The 19,592-nt window shown below is 34.3% G+C and overlaps 1 protein-coding gene across 1 annotated transcript in view; it reads left to right on the forward strand.

Annotated features, from left to right (window-relative positions):
- Positions 1–19,592, forward strand: part of EYS (EGF-like photoreceptor maintenance factor) — a 159,548-nt gene that overhangs the window by 95,709 nt on the left and 44,247 nt on the right. Inside the window, 1 exon segment of the mRNA XM_028097634.2 lies at positions 17,633–17,747. Within this exon segment, the coding sequence (XP_027953435.2) occupies positions 17,633–17,747 (115 nt within the window).

Raw genomic sequence — 19,592 nt, forward strand, 5'->3', positions numbered from 1 at the left:
AAATTATAAGACATTAGGATTATGCTTAGGGAAATAGGAGAAAGAAGTGTCTTTGGAGGGGGTGAAAAGGGGATGAGATCTCAGAGATTAAGATAGATTGGATGTCTACCTATCTGTGGGCTCCTGAGAGGCAGATCCTTAATCTATCCTCTACGAGGTATCAGTGACTCTTAATATAATTATAGTGTGATAACAAAAGAAGGCTACATGCACCTGAGTTTTGAGTTTCTTGGCTCTCAAATACACAAGGACCCAGAAGTTAATAGAGTGCATGACCAGAAGAGTGACCTAACTGTTAGAGTCATTACTGGTTAGACAATAAGGTCATTCATAGTGAATCTTATGATATGGAAACTTTTACCCATTTCCTTCACCAGGACTTGACACAAAAATGGGAGAACAGAAACCAGAGAATTGTCTCCCACTCTTCTCTATCATCATTGATCTCTGTCTACAAAGGTGAAAAAAAAGGGGGGTTTGCTTTTTAGCCCTTTTTTGTTTTTTTTAGCCACAGGAAATGAATTGTTTGCACTTTTTTTGCCCTTTGATAGTTTAAATAACCATTTGGCAGAAAGTCTGCACTTGTGTGAAACTGAACCTCCTGCTGGAGGTATTATAAAACAGTAAATCTCTATAGTGACATTGACAAATTTTCTTGAAGCATGTGGCTGAGCTACAAGAGGCCATCTTGCCACCATGAGGAAATCTAGCAAGGGGACTCAGCCAAAAAAATACCAATAAGTATAGGACTGAAAGTATTAAAAAGAGCCAGAATCTATAGAAACTGAATTTCATTCAATCACAGATTTTAAATAGTAAACTTTTTGTACTATTCATAGTTGTATTTTTTACCTGATCATTATCTACTAAAAAAAAAAAATATTCCTATAATATAGTTGACTACTTCATAGACTGTAATTTTGGAATTACTGTGAAAGTCTATTCTTGGGGCACCTGGATGGCTCAGTTGGTTAAGCATCTACCTTCAGCTCAGGTCATGATCTCAGGGTCCTGGGATTGAGCCTCACGTTGGGCTCCATGCTCAGCAGAAGCCCAACCTGCTTCTTCCTCTCCTCTCTGCTCTTGCTCTCACACTCTCTCTCTCAAATAAATAAATAAATAAATAAAATCTAAAAAAAAAAAGAAAGTCTATTCTCCTGTACCATATTCAAGAGAATAACTGTGTTTTATTCATTTCTGTATCTCTGGATCCCTTTATTATATAACACATAGAACATTTTCTAAAAAGGCTATTTAATTCATTATTTAATTTGCTTAATATAAATATTTGGGATTTCACTGAGTGAGATGGAAGGTTTTAACTCTAGATGTGAAATGAAAGTCACTAATTTAATAACTATTTATTAAGTGTCTACTTTTCCATAAGCTTTCCTGCTGCAGTAGAAACTCTTCTATTGCAGTAGAAAATAAGAAAAACAGGCAAAATATCCTCCTCTTAATAAACTTATAGTTTAGTAGGTAGGTAATGTTTTAAAGATCACTCTGACTCACTTTTGTAGACTAGACTACTAATGTATGATCCCAATCATAGAAGAAGCAGGCAGAACAGCAAAGAAACTACTATTATAATACAGCCTAAAGAGAGTGATGATTGACACCATCACTAATGTGACATGTGATGATGGTAATTAAGGATCATGTTTGGGACATATTTCTGAAGAAGATTCAGTATTTTTCTGAAGGGCTGCATAAAAAGAGGTCAAGCATAATTCTAAGTTTATTTACTCCATTGAAAGTTTAGGAATAGAATTTTCAAAAATAGGGAAGTCTGTAAGAAGAGAAACATGATTGAGAGGGGTAGAAATCAAGAAATCAGTGTTGCACGTATTAGCTGAAACACATAATATAGCCAAGTGAAGACATTAAGGTAGGCTTTCAGGGATACTAGTTGCTATTTTAGAGATGTCTGGGCTACATATATACATTTGAAAGCTAGCCACATGGAGATGGCATTTAAAACTAGAAAACTGAATGATTTTAGTTTACAGTGAGTCTTGATAGGGAATGAGAGGTTTGCAGACTGAGACTGTGGACCCAAGAGTTAAAGGAATGGAATATGAAGCTAAAATGTAGAAGTCCGTGAGTTGAGGTGAAAAAAATACAAATAGTCATTACAGAAACTATAAAATATTTTAAGAATATTAAGACGATGGTAGACTTCTCAAAGTATGTGATTAGATCTAGTTAGAGGAAAGTGAAAATTGATCTATGCAATTGGCAATTGGAGACAATGTTTTGTTGTTGCTTTGTGTTTTTTTTTTTCCAGTCTTTAGTTTTTAAAGGAACATTTTGACAGAATAATGGGAAAAATTCACTCCCTATATGGACCATCCAAACAAAACAAAACAAAGAAGAAGAAGAATGGGGAAAAATACTGATTATACTCAGTCTACAAGTGAATAGAATGAAAGAATTGGACTTTATCTATAAAAAGTAGCAGAAATATAAGTAATAGAGTGGCAGCTGAAGAAAGTTCAAAGTAGGTAATTTTAAAATATTACACAAGATAGGATGGGATATATATAGTATACAAGCAAAGGAGTTGGCTTTGATAGGATGGTGTATGTTACATCAATTGTAATAGCAGGCAAAGTAGAATATTTGTACTTATAGAGGTGCTTTGAATATGTGGTGGGTAATCAATTGGAAACTGTCCTCTGATTAATTCCTCAAGTGAGGTAGGAAGCAAAGTGAGATGAGAAGATGTGAAATAGTTATACAGATGAGTAGGAGGGAAATAACATTATTGATATATATCAATAGAGATCCTAATTAAAGTGAAGAAGTAGTGAAGATTAATTTACAGTCAAGTGTTACATCCTCAAACCACATGTTGTTATTCATATGCCCACATAAAATAGCCTGAGTGTTGAATTAAACTAGGGTTGAATTTTGACCAGGCAACAATAATGGAGTGAGTTGGGGCAAATGATTTGAGGGTGTATGCAAGAAGTAAGTATAGAAATGGACCATGTAATATAATTTAGGTAATTATTGAAGTGATGCCACATGATAGGGGATAAGAGATATTGAAGTGTTGGTAGGGTCAGTGGATTATGAGGAATGGAGAATTGTTGGGGAGAAAAATGGACTAGAAGGAGTGAGTGAGCTGGAAAGAGAAATGAGGCTGTGAGTGGAATATGAAATACTTGAAATTAATATTAAGGAATTTAAGATTATAGAAGGAATAGAATTATGCATGATGGTAGTATATGGAATACTACAGTGGGAATAGGTTGTAATGTTAGGATGCATATTGAAATCTTCCTCAGTATCCTCCTCCAAAATGCTAGAATTTTAAGTGGATCAACTCTGCAGATATTGAAATAACCAAATAAGACTAGGATTATATTACAAAAAGATGTAATAAGCCGGGTGTTGAACATTAAAGAATTAGAGGGAATGCCCAGGAGGGTCAGCTATGAAAGAAACAGGAGGAGATATGAGTAGCATGGTTTGATGGCATCATCTTCAAGTAACTGAGATTTTTAAGGAGAAGGATGGAACAGTGATCCTTTTGAAGACACAATGAGGAAAAAAGACACCTACCTGATCCAGCCCCTGAAATATGAACGGTGAGGGAGAAAGAGTAGCCACCACTGAAAGATTAGAGTCAAAATGAAAAAAATGTGTATAGAAATGATTGAGGGGAAAGATCCAAATGGTGAGGAAGGACCTGGGAGGCTCCGGGCTCTTGTGGTATATGGGATAAATGGTAACAAGGGGTTAACCATTATGGCCTCAAACATGGATCATGGTGGGGCATTAAGTTGGAGGTGTGAAGTCTTGTCAGAGCTCACAGAGCTCAGTGGACAGCCCTCGGAAGCTCCTCCAAAGGCAGTGCTAAAGTGGCATTTCTCTGTGAGCCCCATTCCATTTATATGAGTGGAAATGTCCAAGGCACTTCAGACCACAGTTCCAGCTAGGCTTTCTAGGATCCCTGATGGAGTGATCATCATCCTATTTGATGGAGGTGTAGAGGTAGTGAGCGAAGGGCATTGTGACCTGACATACAGGATTCTGAATCCTCCTCATACACTAGTTTGGGAAGCATTTTTAACATAAGACCACATAAAGGCTTTGAAGACTATCATGAACCATACTCTTAATATTGCCATCACACACACACACACACACACACACACACACACACACACACACTCGCACACATACACAAATATGAAGACACGCTTATCTATTCGAATATTTGCTGAATGCAATGACTCTAATTTTTCTATATATAAAGATAATCACATTCTGAACAATCAGAATGAAATGAGGAAACCTTAATCAGGAAATAAATGTTAGTAAAACCAGCTAGAGTATTTCGCTTACAACAATTTTTTCTATTCTAAAATCAATTGTTTAACAAATATTTATTGAGAGTCATCTTTGTAAAAGACACCATAAACTAGATATTGGAAATATATATATATATATATATATATATATATATATATATATAAATACTATATCTTTAAAAAAAATAGAAATTTTGTGATGTGCGTATTTTTGCTTTCTAAATTTTATTTTTTCCACCCAAGTTCTAAGATATTTCATGGGATAATGATGCTCTATTTTATTCTCACAGCTTATTCCTTTTTTAATTTTCCTTTTTCCTACTCACTGAGTTGCAATTAGAGCCTGCTTGCCCTGCTTAAGTGTCAATTCAATGTATTAACATACTTTTTTTGCCTCAAGTCAGTTTCAGCATTTCATTAGTTTGCATGATGTCTCACCATGTCAGCCATGGGTAGAATTAGGGTTTTCCTACAGTTTGTGTCACAAGCAAACCTAATTAAGCATGTGATGTGACTTTGAAATAGAACACTGTATACACAGAAATGTGTAGGTCAACATATTTCCTTTCAACATATAATAAAGTTATATTTTCACATTAAGTCTGAAAGATGTGTTTTAAAATAGCAATCACACGTTTGGATCAGAATTTGTTAATTAATGGAGGGCCTCCACTTGGTCACTCAGTAACTCTCAACTAATAGGAAACCTCAATTTCTTGGAGTTAATTATATCAAAAGCTGGCTGCTGCATTTTTCTTCTCTTGAAATCAATAGCCATATCTATAAGGCTAACTTCCTCTTTTGAATAAATCATTCTGAAATTTAGCATAGAAAAAAGTTTGTTAAAGTTTATAGTTTTATCATTGTAGATGCTGGTTATAAACTATATTACAATTGAAAATATCTAGGACATTATTGACATTTCCTCATCAAGAGTAGCTTCCACTACTGTTAGCATAATTTTATATTTTCAGGGAATTATAATTGACAGAAATCCTCAAATCTGATCTCCTAAGTGCTTCATTTTGAGAACATATGTTCACATCAGTATGATCTTCATTGCATTAGTCCTGGACTTATTAATTTCCCTGTAAATAATAAATAATGAAACATTATGACAGAAGTTAGTGCAGACCTCTGTGCATAAAGGTTGACTCAACATTGTGTGACTTCTAAGTTTTCCATGGCATACTTGATCAAATGAATCTTAGCCCCATAGTGTTCTGCACAACATCAAATACTTCCTAATATCAAATAGTATTTTCCTATGCCTTCTGGATCGCATGTTGTTAGCAGCAAATTCTCTTTTGTCTGCTTTCTTTTTCTAACTGAACCCTGAGGACATATAGTTCCCTTAGGTACCTACTGTTCCTTCTTCCACAACCTGTGAAAGGAAATGTATAGAAAGCCTTGACCTTGTTATCACATCCAGACCATATTTCTTCCTCCTCCTGAAAAGCCTATCTATTTTTAGTATAGGACATTATCTATACTATTCTCTAACTCTTTGTTCCTTCCTCCCAAGGCTCCTTTTCAAGTATCTTTTCTTCTCTCAGTTCCTTCCCATCTCCTACTAAAGGCTTTAACATCTGGCTTGCTGTCCTTTTCTCAACCACCGTTGTTATCTTCCCTGATGATTTTGATATCCATCTTGTAAATTCACCCACCTTGGTTTCTTATATTCTTTGACAATTATTTTGCAATGACTTTTCCTCTTCCTCCTGATCTTGGCAAATTTCCCATGGTCATATGTTATAATTTATCCTGACCTGTAATTGCACACCCTACAACATTTTGATTGAAGTTTCTACTCTCTGGTCACCAATTCATGTATTTCAAGTTAACTCATTTGTGTACTTTAACACCAATATTATGTATTTTTTTCCCTACAACCAGCAGGCACCTCTAATAATTTGTTTGCACTCACTATCCTCTGCCCATCACCCTTGGCCTTGGTCTTCATTTTGCTTTTTACAAAGCATAGCCATATATCCATTCTTAAACTCCTTTTTTCTCTTTTACTATGTTCTATTGACCTGAAAACACAAAACCTGTTTAACTCTATATCCCATCCGGTAAACCTGGGTCCACTTTCTTTCATACATATCTAATGTGGCATCTCAAACTTAATATATTCCAAATTAATGGGTTGATTTGCAATCCCTGGATAAACCTGCTTTCCTGTCAGTGTTCTTTAGACTTATCTTTGATTTCTCTGTCTCCATCTCAGCCCACTTCTTATCCATCATCAGCAAACCCTTTAAGTTCTCTCATAAATACATTTCGTGGATATGAACATTTTTATCCTTATGAAATCAACACCCTAGTTCAAGCCACCAAAAATTCTCATCTGGAACAGTTTGATAGCCTCCCACTTGACTGCCTTGTTTTGACTTCATTTAAGTATATGTAGGACATTGAATGGAAGCCTCACTAAGAAAGCAGTGATTTGAGTGAGGTGATGGAACATGCAACTCTCAGGAGGAAAAATGTCCGTGACAGAGGAAGTACCCTAAGCACAATCCCTGGCTCCTGAGATCACTCTAATGAGACCAGCAGGGGAAAGCAGGGGAAAATGGTGAAAATGGAGAGGAAACCAGAGATAAGGACAGTTGCAGACCATGCATGCCACTATAAGTCTTAGGATTTTACTCCAAGTAAAATAAGAAGTATTGCAGTGTTGCTGGCAAATGAAGGACATTATCTTTCTTATCTTTTAAAATGGTACTTTGACTGACGTGTTGAACTGTAGAGTGACATAGATAGATGTAAAGAGATCTATTAGGAGCTAATGCAGTAATCTAGATAGGAGAAGATAGTGACTTGGACCAGAATGGCAGAGGACATGTAAAGAAGTGCTTGAATTATGGTTACATTTTTAAGATGGAATCAACTGGATATCCCCTTATACTGGATTGAGTTAAAGAGAAAAAAAGTAAATATAATGGCTGTATAGTTTTTGGCCTGAACAATTAGAAAACAGAGCTGCCATCATCTTAGATGGTAAAACTACAGTTAAACTAAGTTTGAGATAGTTTGCTTCCTTATAATCTCTTCCACACAGGAAAGTGTGTTTGTTTGTTTGTTTGTTTTTTACATACGTTACTACCCTGATATTACCATTCAACAGATTTCCATAACATTTAAATAAAATATAAGTTATTTAAAATGTTTATAAGGTTAGCCATAAACTGCTTCTGCCTATCTCTCCACCATATTCCCTTTCATTACTCAATTCCTGCCACTTTGGTCCTTGAGAAGTTTCTGGAATACCTTAACATCTCCTACTTCAAGCCTCTGTATTTGTTGGTCTCCTATTTAACGGACATTTCCCCCAGAAACTATGGTAGCTTGATATACACATCATTGGGTGTTTTGCTCAATTGTCTCCTCAAAATTTCTTTCTTGTCAAACTTGATAAACATTCTGAAAATAGTTCTTCTCAATTACTCTCTCTACTTTAACTTATAGTGTTTTTTATAAATTATAAATCATAATATTATACATTATAAATTAGTATACATGCTAATTTTCATTAGAAAATACAGCTATTTTTGTCTAATAATATTGTTTTAAGGCTTAAAGAACGGTGCAATATGAATCATATATGTTTTGAGATCCAGACAATGACTCAATCTCTCAGTTTAAGCAGAAAAGATAAATTGATATAATGAGTAGTGTATAAGTTAGACATTTGTCTATGCCCTAACAAGTTACAGTAAGCATGCATATAGTGGTTTTGCAAAGCTTCTATTGTAAGAATAAGTCTATCTACCTCAAAGGGTTTTTTTCCAAGAAGTGGAATAAGTACATGACAGTGTTGAAATTGATACAAGTAACTCTGCTTCAGAATTTCCATCCATAGATTATGAAATCAAAGAAGACAAAAGTGAATCACAATGCTTTCTTTGTGACAAAAATTACAACTCACTTATAATCGAATGGTAAGGACTCAGAAAAAAAAATGTAGCTAAACCTCCTCCAAGTCTTCACACAAGTGATAGGAGTATTTCAAGTTAACAGATTCAGAGAAAATTATTTAGAGTTACTTTATAACTATCTCCTTCCATTTCCTAGAATAGTATAGAGTTTGAAAGAGCCATTTCAGCAGCTAGAAAACTTTAAGCAAGAATATGCTCCCAATCCATAAGTGACAGTTGACATACTATTTTTGAAGCTAGCTCTTTAAAAAAAATCAAATAATATTTAATTTTCAATTTTCATTTTTGTTGTTTTACAGAGTGGTTACTTCATTGTTTCAATACATTTCCTAAATAATTTTCCTACCAATTATTTATAGAAGCATTGCAACATTTCATTTTTAATTTTATTAAGCTTATGTTTTCCTTGTGGTTTTGAAAAATATATTTTAAAAACTGGCATTTAAAATATGGTAATTATTTAGGTTCATTGATTTTTATTTTATTTTGTGAATTCTCTACACTTTAAAAATAAATATATGTAGTAAATGCCAGTATTACTGCATTAGATGAAGTATTTGTCAAAGTGCTGGTGATGAAATTTGCTGTTATTACTCTGTTTTATTCAATGCAGTGTCCCCAAAAGAGCCTAACACTTCTCATTAAAACCAGTAGCATGTATTCCATAGGTCACTGAACAAAGTTTGGGATACTCTATTCAAAAAATAGAGTAAAACTAATTGTCTAATGAATATTGGCTTAATTGACAAACTGTAACCCAAAAAAAGGAGAGACATTTCAGGTAGTTATAGGAAATCATTTTGGGAGGAAAAAGAAAAGGAGAAGATAAAAGTGTGTTTTATTTTCTCCTAGCTTTTCCACTAACATATTTTATTTCCATTATCTTTCTTTTCTTTTCCTTACATCTATCTTATTCAGACCCTCTGTTCTTCTATATATTAGCTCCCTTTTTACCACTAAAAATAACACCTTGGATATTTTCATCACAATTATTTACATTTCTCTTACCCTCTAGTTTCACAAAAATATTTACTGTTTCCTACTACTTTAGTATTTATTATAAAACAATAGTTTTATACAAAAATATAATTATACACTGGCTATTCCATGAACATGGTGAACTGAACGGCATTTCTTTCTCCTCTCCCCATACTTAAAACAGCTGACTTCTTTGACCAAAATGATTTCTAGACACCTTGATCAGCTAAAATAGGTTAGGTTTTAGCTTCCCTGACTATCTCAACAGAAGCAATTTGTGCAGCTTCTCTTGCTTTGCGAGCTAGGAAGCATTTGTAAATTAGCAGAGGGACAACAGAACAATAACCAGAAAATAGCAGCTACTTCATCAGTATAAACACTTTGACTATTTGAGGGTAGGTCAGAAATCAACCTACTTACTTGTTCTTGTTCTCCTTTGCCATAAAGAGTCAATTAAGTTCTGAATTTACAGGGGTAGACTCTCAGTGAGAGTTTGCTCAGTGATACCAAGGAGGAAAGAGGCCAGATCTTTCCGGCCTCAGAGACTGTAAGGAGAGGACTGATGTCCTGGTTGCTTCAACTTTCTTGGCCCAATTTCTCCTTCCATTCACTGAAGGATACTGCACTTAAGGCACTGAGTTAGCAAAGAAAAATTCTGGATGCAAGAGAGGCCAGAGACAGGAGAAGAGCATGAGTTAAAATAAAACGATCACAACTTGAGGATATTAGAATCTCTGGAGGAGAGAGAGGTCATATAAAATTAGATAACTGTAGTAAAAATAAGTGAGAAGATTCCAGAGGAGGGCACATAAATATACATACTTATCAAGACTACAACTAAAAAACATACTATTCAATTAACAACATGGATGGAAAATTGGAAGGAAAGTGGTAATCCAAATTATGGAAATCTTTTTTTTTAAAGGCTTTATTTATTTATTTGAGAGAGAGAGAATGAGAGATAGAGAGCACGAGAGGGAAGAGGGTCAGAGGGAGAAGCAGACTCCCTGCTGAGCAGGAAGCCCGATGCGGGACTCGATCCCGGGACTCCAGGATCATGACCTGAGCCGAAGGCAGTCGCTTAACCAACTGAGCCACCCAAGCGCCCCAAATTATGGAAATCTTGAATGCTTTATGGAAGAAGTATTTTAAAGTAGAGAAAAGAGTAAATACAGGGGGATCTGCTTTTATCTTCATGTGCATACGTGACCTCACCCTAAATTTATCCTGGTCTTATGAAATAGTAATTGCCCATGAAGCTGCCCCTGATGCAAACTTTGGGAAAACAGCAACAACCTGTGCTTGCCATACACTGTAACTGCCAAGTTACACAGTAACTTGCCACTGTAACCAAACCTTCTCTCTTTAAATATTCTTTATCTAAGTCTTTATTTCCTGTCCTCTACCATGAGGAAAGAAAAAAAAAAAAACTTTTTCACTGAATATGCACCATGGCTAGAAAAATAACTACCTACAGAAGGAGCTCAAGGATTATTTACTGAAGAGCTTAATGGATGAATTAGTTAATGAATCATGATGAAGAAACTTGAGGATCTTGGAGAATAGATCAAGGAGATCTAACATATGAATGATAGCAGCTCTAGAAGGAATAAAAGAACATATGGAGGAGAAGCAATAATTAATCAAATTGTAGAATATTTCTCTGAACTGGAGCAAGGGCTGAGTCTGAGTGTTGAAAACACTCTATCCAAGCTAGATTGATGATAAAAAAACACACAGTGAAATATCTATCAAGCTTTAAGGCAGGAAAAAACAATTTTCCTACAAAGGAAAAGTAATCAGCATGACATCATATTGTTTATTTTCAACACTAGTTGCTTCAGGACAGTAGTATAACATTTATAGCTTTAGAAAGCATCTATAGACTATGCAGAGAAAATACTGCCTCCTCCAAATCTTACACATGACTACTATATATTGGATGGTGAGAAAAATATTTATATTTATGCAATCAGAAAACCTATCACCCAGGTAACCTATCTGAAGAAGATAACTGGAAAATATGCTTTCTAAATATAAAATGGACTAGAGTGAAAATTTCAAAAAGGGAATGTGGATTAAAAGTGAAAATTAAAATGTGTGCATGTATGTGTGTACATGTGCATATGTACACATACATGTTCATATACTTACATAGGTGAGTGTAGATAGATAATGATAGAATATCAAGGTGTATATAGGTGCTAAAATAGGGCTCCTGAAGCAGATGGAACATCTGTGGAGGAAATTGTATTTAAGGTCTAGAACTAAAAGAAATAAATTATGTGAGCAAAGCCCTGGGATTTGTTAGTGGATAGGAAAGTAGACATCATGAAGAAGAAATATGGGGTTACAGGAAGAAAATTATGTATCCAGATTTGTGAAACAATTAACTTTTGTTGCCCCCCCATAAAAACATAGTAAACATTATGTGATTGGCTTTACATCAAAGAAATATAAGTTTACCATTAATGGAATGTAAATGTTTTGGAGCCTTTCTTTTCTTTTCTTTTTTTGGGGGTGGGGAGCTTTTCTGAACTATGAAGAGTAGAAGAGAGGAAGGAAGGAAGGAAGGAAGGAAGGAAGGAAGGAAGGAAGGAAGGAAGGAAGGAAGGAAGGAAGGAAGGAAGAGATGGGAAAAAGAAAAAAAAAAAGAAGAGGAAAGGATCTCTGAAACCCTAAAATAATATTTCTGTCCAACAAAGAGAATTTATCTCAGGGGTAGAAATGAGTACCAGTGCCTGGATTCATTCATGGATCTCTTCTCCTGATTGTAAAGAGCTATATGTAAACCGAACGGACCTAAGTATGCAGACCTCTGCTATGAGACTCTTCTAAATGCATGGATCTCTAAGGAGGTTGAACAGTTCCCTAGCAACTTTATAGGAACAGTTTGAGTAATAAAGGTTATCAGTGAAGTCAGCAAAGCCAAGGGCAGTGGAAAGCTGAGAAGCAGCCTGAGTTGACCATAGTATTGGCATGCACAGTAGAAAGTCTGGCATGGTTAGGGTCAAAAAGACGTGAAGGTATTGGCAGTAAAGTTGACGCAATGTTCTGGGAAGAGTGGCAGCTGTTGTAGTAGAGCCCGCATGAAAGGTTAATGCTGTAGTTCAGGCCCTGGTGGGTTTGAGTTTATGAAATGATCACAGTGCAAGGAGAAGCAGAGGCATGAGCAGCACGATGGATTTACATGATCCCACATATACCAGTGGATGGCAGATAATAGGAGGGAGCAGCATTTTTGAAGGTAAAGAGATGAGGCTTCCCCTTAATTTCAGATAAAGGTTTACCTGACAACTCTCTCTCTCTGAAGCATCTCAATTTCACTTTTTTTTTTTGAACTTCATTTAAAAAGATTTAAGTTAAGCATAGTCTCCAGTATAATAACATATTACCATTGATTCATGCAAGGCTTCTTTCATCTTTTATACTTGGTTGTTTATTTTCTTTCATTCCCGTTCCCTACTTCCAGTCTCCTGATTTTCACTCTTAAGTTTTTGATACTTCTGAATATTGATAACTCTTACAAATTCCTTCATGATCTGTTTCTCCTCTCATCTTTTGCTACTCTAATTATTTACTTTGAGCTCTAGTCATGGAGAACCACTTGAGTTGCCTAAGAACAGCATGTTTCTTCTCAGTTCAACAGTAATAGGATAGCACAAAATCTACACTTTATGTATGAAAAAAACTAAATCGGTACTAAATTAGTTAAAATAGAATATATATTTTTAAATATACAATGAGAATGAGATTCATTAACATGAAACTTTTGATGACCAAGGTTTCTGAAGAAGAATGGGCAATTTGGACAGGAATTGGCCTCTTGTTTATAATGTCCTTGCGTTATTGGTAGTATGGGAACAGTGGTGATAGACTAGGGCAGTGGGCTAGAATGACTTCTTACATTAGCAGTTTCTGCTTTCTGTAGGTGCTTCATTTGGACTATCATGGGGAAAATATGGATATAAATGTATATTTATTACATCTGAGTATTTCTTCAGGATAAAGTCCTAGCAATAGAATTTTGTGTCAATGAATACAACATACTTTTATTCATTTTCAAATATGAGTTTAGTGGTAACTATTTCTGTTGTACATTTTGAGGCTTTTGCATTCAAATTCTGATAACTGGCATACATTTTCTAAGGATCAAAACTTACATACCATGAGAATCATCTATTTCATAGGAATTGGAATTCTTCATCCATATAAATAAATAAGCCTAGCATCTTTTAGTTAGTTCCACCAAATATTTTGTTCTATTCAGCTATTCTTATTTTTATTCAATTTTGGCAATCTATATTTTAACATAAACGTTTTAGCATATTTGCACTGAGGAATATGTAGTGTTGTTAGCTTCCATTTGTCCTCATATTCCCTTTTGCATTTTTATTTTTGTGTATTTGTGTTCTTTCCCTTGATTTCTTAATTACACGTTCCAGAAAAATATCTATCTCATGATCTTTTTAAATAAATGACTCTGGCCTTATTAATTGTAGTACTTGTCTCTTGATGTGAAATGTAGTCAGTGTAATTTTGTACTAAATCTTCATTTAAAATAAAATTATTAGGTTCTGTACATGTCCTGTAAAAAAACTTTAAAAAAATCAGTTTTGCTTAATATTGTAAAGTCATAGGGAATGTGTAAGTAGGCCAGTATAGTTTATTTTATCAAGGTAGAAATATGAATGAAGAAAGGGTAGAAAAACTCAATATAATAAAATTTACAGATTTTTTAAATTGCCAAATATTAGCTATTGTGTTCTGATATTCACACAGACCAGTTCCTAAAATGTGTTTTTGCCCTTATCAAACTGTTAAAATATTCTGATTCACTGTGCTTTAAGTGTTCATTTTTTATATTTTCTTTTTCTTTCACTTTTTGCTATATATTCTCAAGTATGAATTGTACCCTACTTTTAACATTTTTTGGGGGAATGAGGTGACAATTCAGACTTTATTGTTTATATTGAACATATTTTATTTCTATCTACTTTTATTTCAAAGCACTTCTTTCTTAACTCATTTGGCTCTATTTTAATTTTTGTTAGCCACTAAATCATCTCCCTATTTATATACTATCTCACCATATTATCTTCTATATTGTATTTCATAAAAAGTCTTATCTGTTTAACTTATTGGGCCGAACTGTTGATTTTATTTGAAACTTCTCTCTTTTATGTATTTTCTCTTTATCTTTAGCATCTTTCATCTTTACTTGCACTTTTGTAATAGAATTTCTCAAAGTGTCCGTATTATTCTAGAGTTTGTTTTTATTTATTTTTCTTTGTCTTTGTTTTCTCTGGTTTAAACTCTTAAGAATACTATTTAAGACTTTTCTTTCCCTGGCTGCAGGCTGAGTTGTTAGGATATCATTAGGATGAGATTCAAAAGCTCCTCTTAGATTTCAAACTATGAGTAGGAATTTAGACATGGAGGGTTGATAGCACGTAACTCAACAGAAAAATTTTCTCATTATGGGTTTCCTCTGCCTTTGGGTTAAACCTCCCTGGGCCAAAGTATTAAAGATGGTGTTGTGGGGCTTCCTTCTTAGTATATTGTGAGAGTGCTAACACTTTGGCACAATATTTCATAATTAGTAAGTTCTGCTTTGTTTAGAAACATCTTTCTCAGAGTTGCTGCTCCCTAATCTTCATTCAGCAACCTGTTGATCTGATCTCATGAAGGACTGAATATTAGTTCTTCATTTAATTTATAGCTCTGATCCTTCTCTTTGGAAACCATACTCCAGAGCAATATAAGACCAAATAAGACACATGTCCTTAGCTAGTCTTGGACAGTTTGACTCCTCTCTCAAAGGAGAATTGAGACATGATAAGTACAACTCACCAAAATTTAAGGATATTCTGGTGTTTCCTTACTCCTGCTACTCCTTATCCCCGCTACTCCTTATCCCCAGTAGGAAAGGGTGGGAATGATACCTTTCACAACAAAGTGGTACTTGGAGTAATTTCTGGCTTTCTAGGTAGATCCTCAGAACGAGGGAAGTAAGGTAAACATGTCCTAACAGGTTTTATTAATAGAGTAACAGATACAATACTTTTAAAGTTAAGACCATACTTAATTTTATTAGCAGCTCTAAAATTAGTTATATGACCAAAGTAAATCTCTTAACTTCTCTGAGTTTGTTCCTTCATTTAATATAGTGGTAATGATATGTATCACATGGGATTTATAAGGATTGAATGAGAAAATAGAAAATAGTGTTAAAACAATTAGCCTAGTTGCTGGTACATAGTAGGTGCTAAAGAAAATGGATGGTATTCCTGACATAAATGAAGGAATGGTTTAATTCTAGAAGGTGCCAGTGCCAGGCTATACCTTGAAGAGTAGGAAAAGAGAATTATTAAAGTATTTTACTGATGTTATTTCAGTTAAACTGTGTCAACATGGCCTTTGATTCCTTCTTTTATGAAATTATCCTGTGTCCTTGTAAGATATTTGAAATAATTAATATATGATATAATTCACTTCGTTATTAAATCAGTTTGTAACAACTTAGTCTTAAGAAGTATTTTGGGGGCTCCTGGATGGCTCAGTCGGTTAAGTGCTTGACTCTTGATTTCGGCTCAGGTCAGGAGGTCAAACCCCTTGCTGGCCTCTGTGCTGGGTGTGGAACATACCTAAGATTCTTTCTCTCTCTTTCCCTGTGCCCCCACTTCACACGCACTCTCTCTAAAAAGAAGAAAAAAAAGTATTATTTTGGCCTTAAAATCTCTAGTATCTACTTTAGAGAGATACATTGTCATTTAATTTGGTGCTCCATTCACTTTCAATAGAAAGTTTACTAAATGTGATTTAAAGTACAGGAATATTTCTCACAAATTAATGAGAGTGAGGGCAAAGAAGACAGTACACCATGTATTCTTAGCATCTTATTGATTGCAGCTAATGAATTGCAGTAACCTGGAATCCAGATTTGTTTTGTGTGTCTCAACCTATCTATAGAGATGCTATCAACTAGGAACACCTGGGGCACTCACCAGGGCTGATAGTACTCTTGGCAGCCTCCATATACGTTTCCCCCACAGGAGCCAATGTTGTGGCCTCTGTGGTTCTTATGCTTGCAAGATGCACTTAGCATCAACCATCAGTGATCTTTGATAAACAAGGTTTATTACTCAAATCCTGGGGTGTACAGGGCATACCCACAGACCAGCAGCCAAGCTGCTGGCAGAGAGAGCAAGAAAGAGAAACTATGTGGACCTGGGGTTGTTCATTTATTGGGGTCAAGAGTGGGGCACGTACGGTTTCACAGATTCACTCTTTACTGGTGAATTTAGAAGGAAAGAATGGGAATTAGAAAGTGGGAAAGGAAGTGGCCAATTATTTGGTTACACAGAGATTTATATAAAGGGAACTTCATGGGTGGGGAAGACCTGTCTTCTTATCTTGTTGTGTAGCTAGTCTCTGTGTCATATAGATGGCAATATGTTTATTTGAGATGGGTGTCTGAAATGGATGCCTTGGCAATCAAAAGCTTAGTGTCAGGCATTGCCAATACAATCAAAAAAGCTTATGAGGGAAATTGGAGAGGGAGATGAACCATGAGAGACTATGGACTCTGAAAAACAAACTGAGGATTCTAGAGGGGAGGGGGGTGGGGGGATGGGTTAGCCTGGTGATGGGTATTAAAGAGGGCACGCTCTGCGTGGAGCACTGGGTGTTACACGCAAACAATGAATCATGGAACACTACATCAAAAACTAATGATGTAATGTACGGTAATTAACATAACATAATAAAAATAAATAAATAAATTAATTAATTAAATCAGTTAACATAAAAAAGTCTTATTCCTAGGCACTTACAGTACAAGATTGCTTTATTTAGGAAAAAAAAAGGTAAAGATGACTATAAATAAAACCCTATAAGTAGCCTATGACCATACTATTACTGTTCACTGTAACTCTTTATACTATGTCTCAAATTTATGTGTGTCATTAAATCCTTGTAGCACCTCATCAGTACATAATGGCTTTATTAAGCACTAGAAATCTCACTTGTCACCCTTTTTTCACATTTTAAAAAATTGTTGTATTTATTCCAATAGTTTTCCAAAACCTATATTTTATTGTTAAATATTCAGTTAGGCCAAAATTAATTTTACTATTAAATTCTTAAAAGATAATATTAAGACTATTAAATGAATGTAGTTTACTCTGATTCTCACTAAATAGATCATTTTTTTCTCCTTTGCTAGGAACACAAGCATGCATAGACAAAATTAATGATTAAAAATATCAGGTAATAATATATGTTGTATGTAATTTAAACAAAGCATTATTATTTTTGTAAGACTGTTAATAGGCTTTTGTGAAAATATTTAAATTGTAACTTTTCTTATTTATGTGGATGTATTTACAGTTGTTTGCCAGGATTTACTGGAAAAAACTGTGAGAAAGTAATTGACCACTGTAGACTGCTCAACATCAATTGTCTGAATGAAGGACGGTGTTTCAATATAAGTGGAAGATTCATAGTAAGTAATTTAATACATGGCAGAGTAATTTAGCACTTGAAAATACAATAGCTTCAGGCAGTCTGTATTTCAAATGCTAAATTAATCTAAACCAGAGAATTATATCTTTATATGTATATTTAAACATGACTTATATAAAGTTTAGTAATGGAGGGGTGCCTGGGTGGCTCAGATGTTAAGCATCTGCCTTCGGCTCAGGTCATGATCCCAGGATCCTGGGATCAAGCCCCGCATCGGGCTCCCTGCTCTGCGGGAAGCCTGCTTCTCCCCCTGCTTGTGTTCCCTCCTTCCCTGTGTCTCTCTCTGTCAAATAAATAAAAATCTTAAAAAAATAAATAAAGTTTAGTAATGGAGATTTTTAACTTGTAAGAATTATGTTGGAAGGGCATTAACAAGAGTTCTAGGCAGTGTGTTTATTATAAAATAAGTGTATAGCTAATTGAGTCCTGGCAATATATCTCTGTATATGTAAAACCACAGTTACTAATGCCATAAGCACTTAAACTAGATGGAGAATAAAGTTAGTGAGGTAGTTAGGATATACAAATATGCTTTTTATTGGTGGATAGTTTTTGAAATGACTTTACAAGTACACAATGGGTGTGCGACAGACAGTAAGTCATATCCTACAACTCAGCATTTCCACTTTCAGGTATGTCTATTGGAAAAATTATCAGGCATGCACTGAAAGAGAAATATACAAGAATTTTCACGCCAAATTTGAAACAAACTTAAAGCATACTGTATGGTGATTAACATAACATAATAAAAATAATAAATAAATAAACAAACAAACAAATAAATAAATAAATATTTTTTTTAAAAAGCTTATGGATAAGAGAGTGGAAAAATTCATCATGGCAGAGTCATACCATGGGATTACAATGAGTGGTTAAAATAAGTGAACAATAGCTACATGTATTAATACTTTTAAATATCAAAACATAATGTTGAATTTTAAAATCTTATTGAAGACTGACATAGATAGCCTGATAATGATTAATTAAAATTTTTATACACAAGAAAGTTAATACTTCTTATGATTGATAAATATATAGCAAAAGTATAAACACACATATCAGAAATATACACACTGGCTTTACTAGAAGGGCTCTCTATAAAGAGAAGTGGGGAAAAGATCACTGAGAGTACAGAAGGAACTTCTAATCCATTTATGATGCTTTATTTCTTAAAACTGTTTTGGTAAATAATGACAGTAGGATTATGGCATTCATTTTATTGTTTTCTCTAAATACAAAATATTTTAATAAAATATTTTTAAAGTAATGAAATGTCAATTTATAAAATGAATCATGGAATTTATGTGTATACTTCTGGAAACATATGCTAAAATATGAAAATGTTATTATGCAAGAACATATAGGATAAGAACATAACATTCATTTTGCAGCTATAAAACATTTATATTATAGCATGTCATTTATGGTCATTATTTCACTTGATCTTCACATAAATACCATTACATTTTATAGAAAATTAAAATGTCTACTGAGCTTTTAATATTTTCCCAAATTCATACATATTGGTAAGGATGGATGAAGCTAGATTTAAAACTTACTCCAAGCAACTCTACAACTCATACTTTTAAGTACAATATATAACTACTTTCAGTATAAAAAATGTACTAGCATCTCTTTTTCCTTTAAAATATATTTACCCTTTCCTTAATAGGAGATTGTCTAATTGAAATGTCTTTCCTGCTTTGGTTTGAATTTCTTTTATATTATACTATTCATGTTTGGGCTTTGGTTTCTGTTTTGTCTTGAGGTAGTCTCTGAGAATTTATCTCTGACTTTTATTTTTAAATTTCTCTTCCTCCACCAT

Source organism: Eumetopias jubatus, unplaced genomic scaffold, assembly GCF_037043125.1.
Source record: "Eumetopias jubatus isolate StellerSeaLion01/CBP00866 unplaced genomic scaffold, mEumJub1_p1.0 scaffold_6, whole genome shotgun sequence".
Lineage (NCBI taxonomy): Eukaryota > Metazoa > Chordata > Mammalia > Carnivora > Otariidae > Eumetopias > Eumetopias jubatus.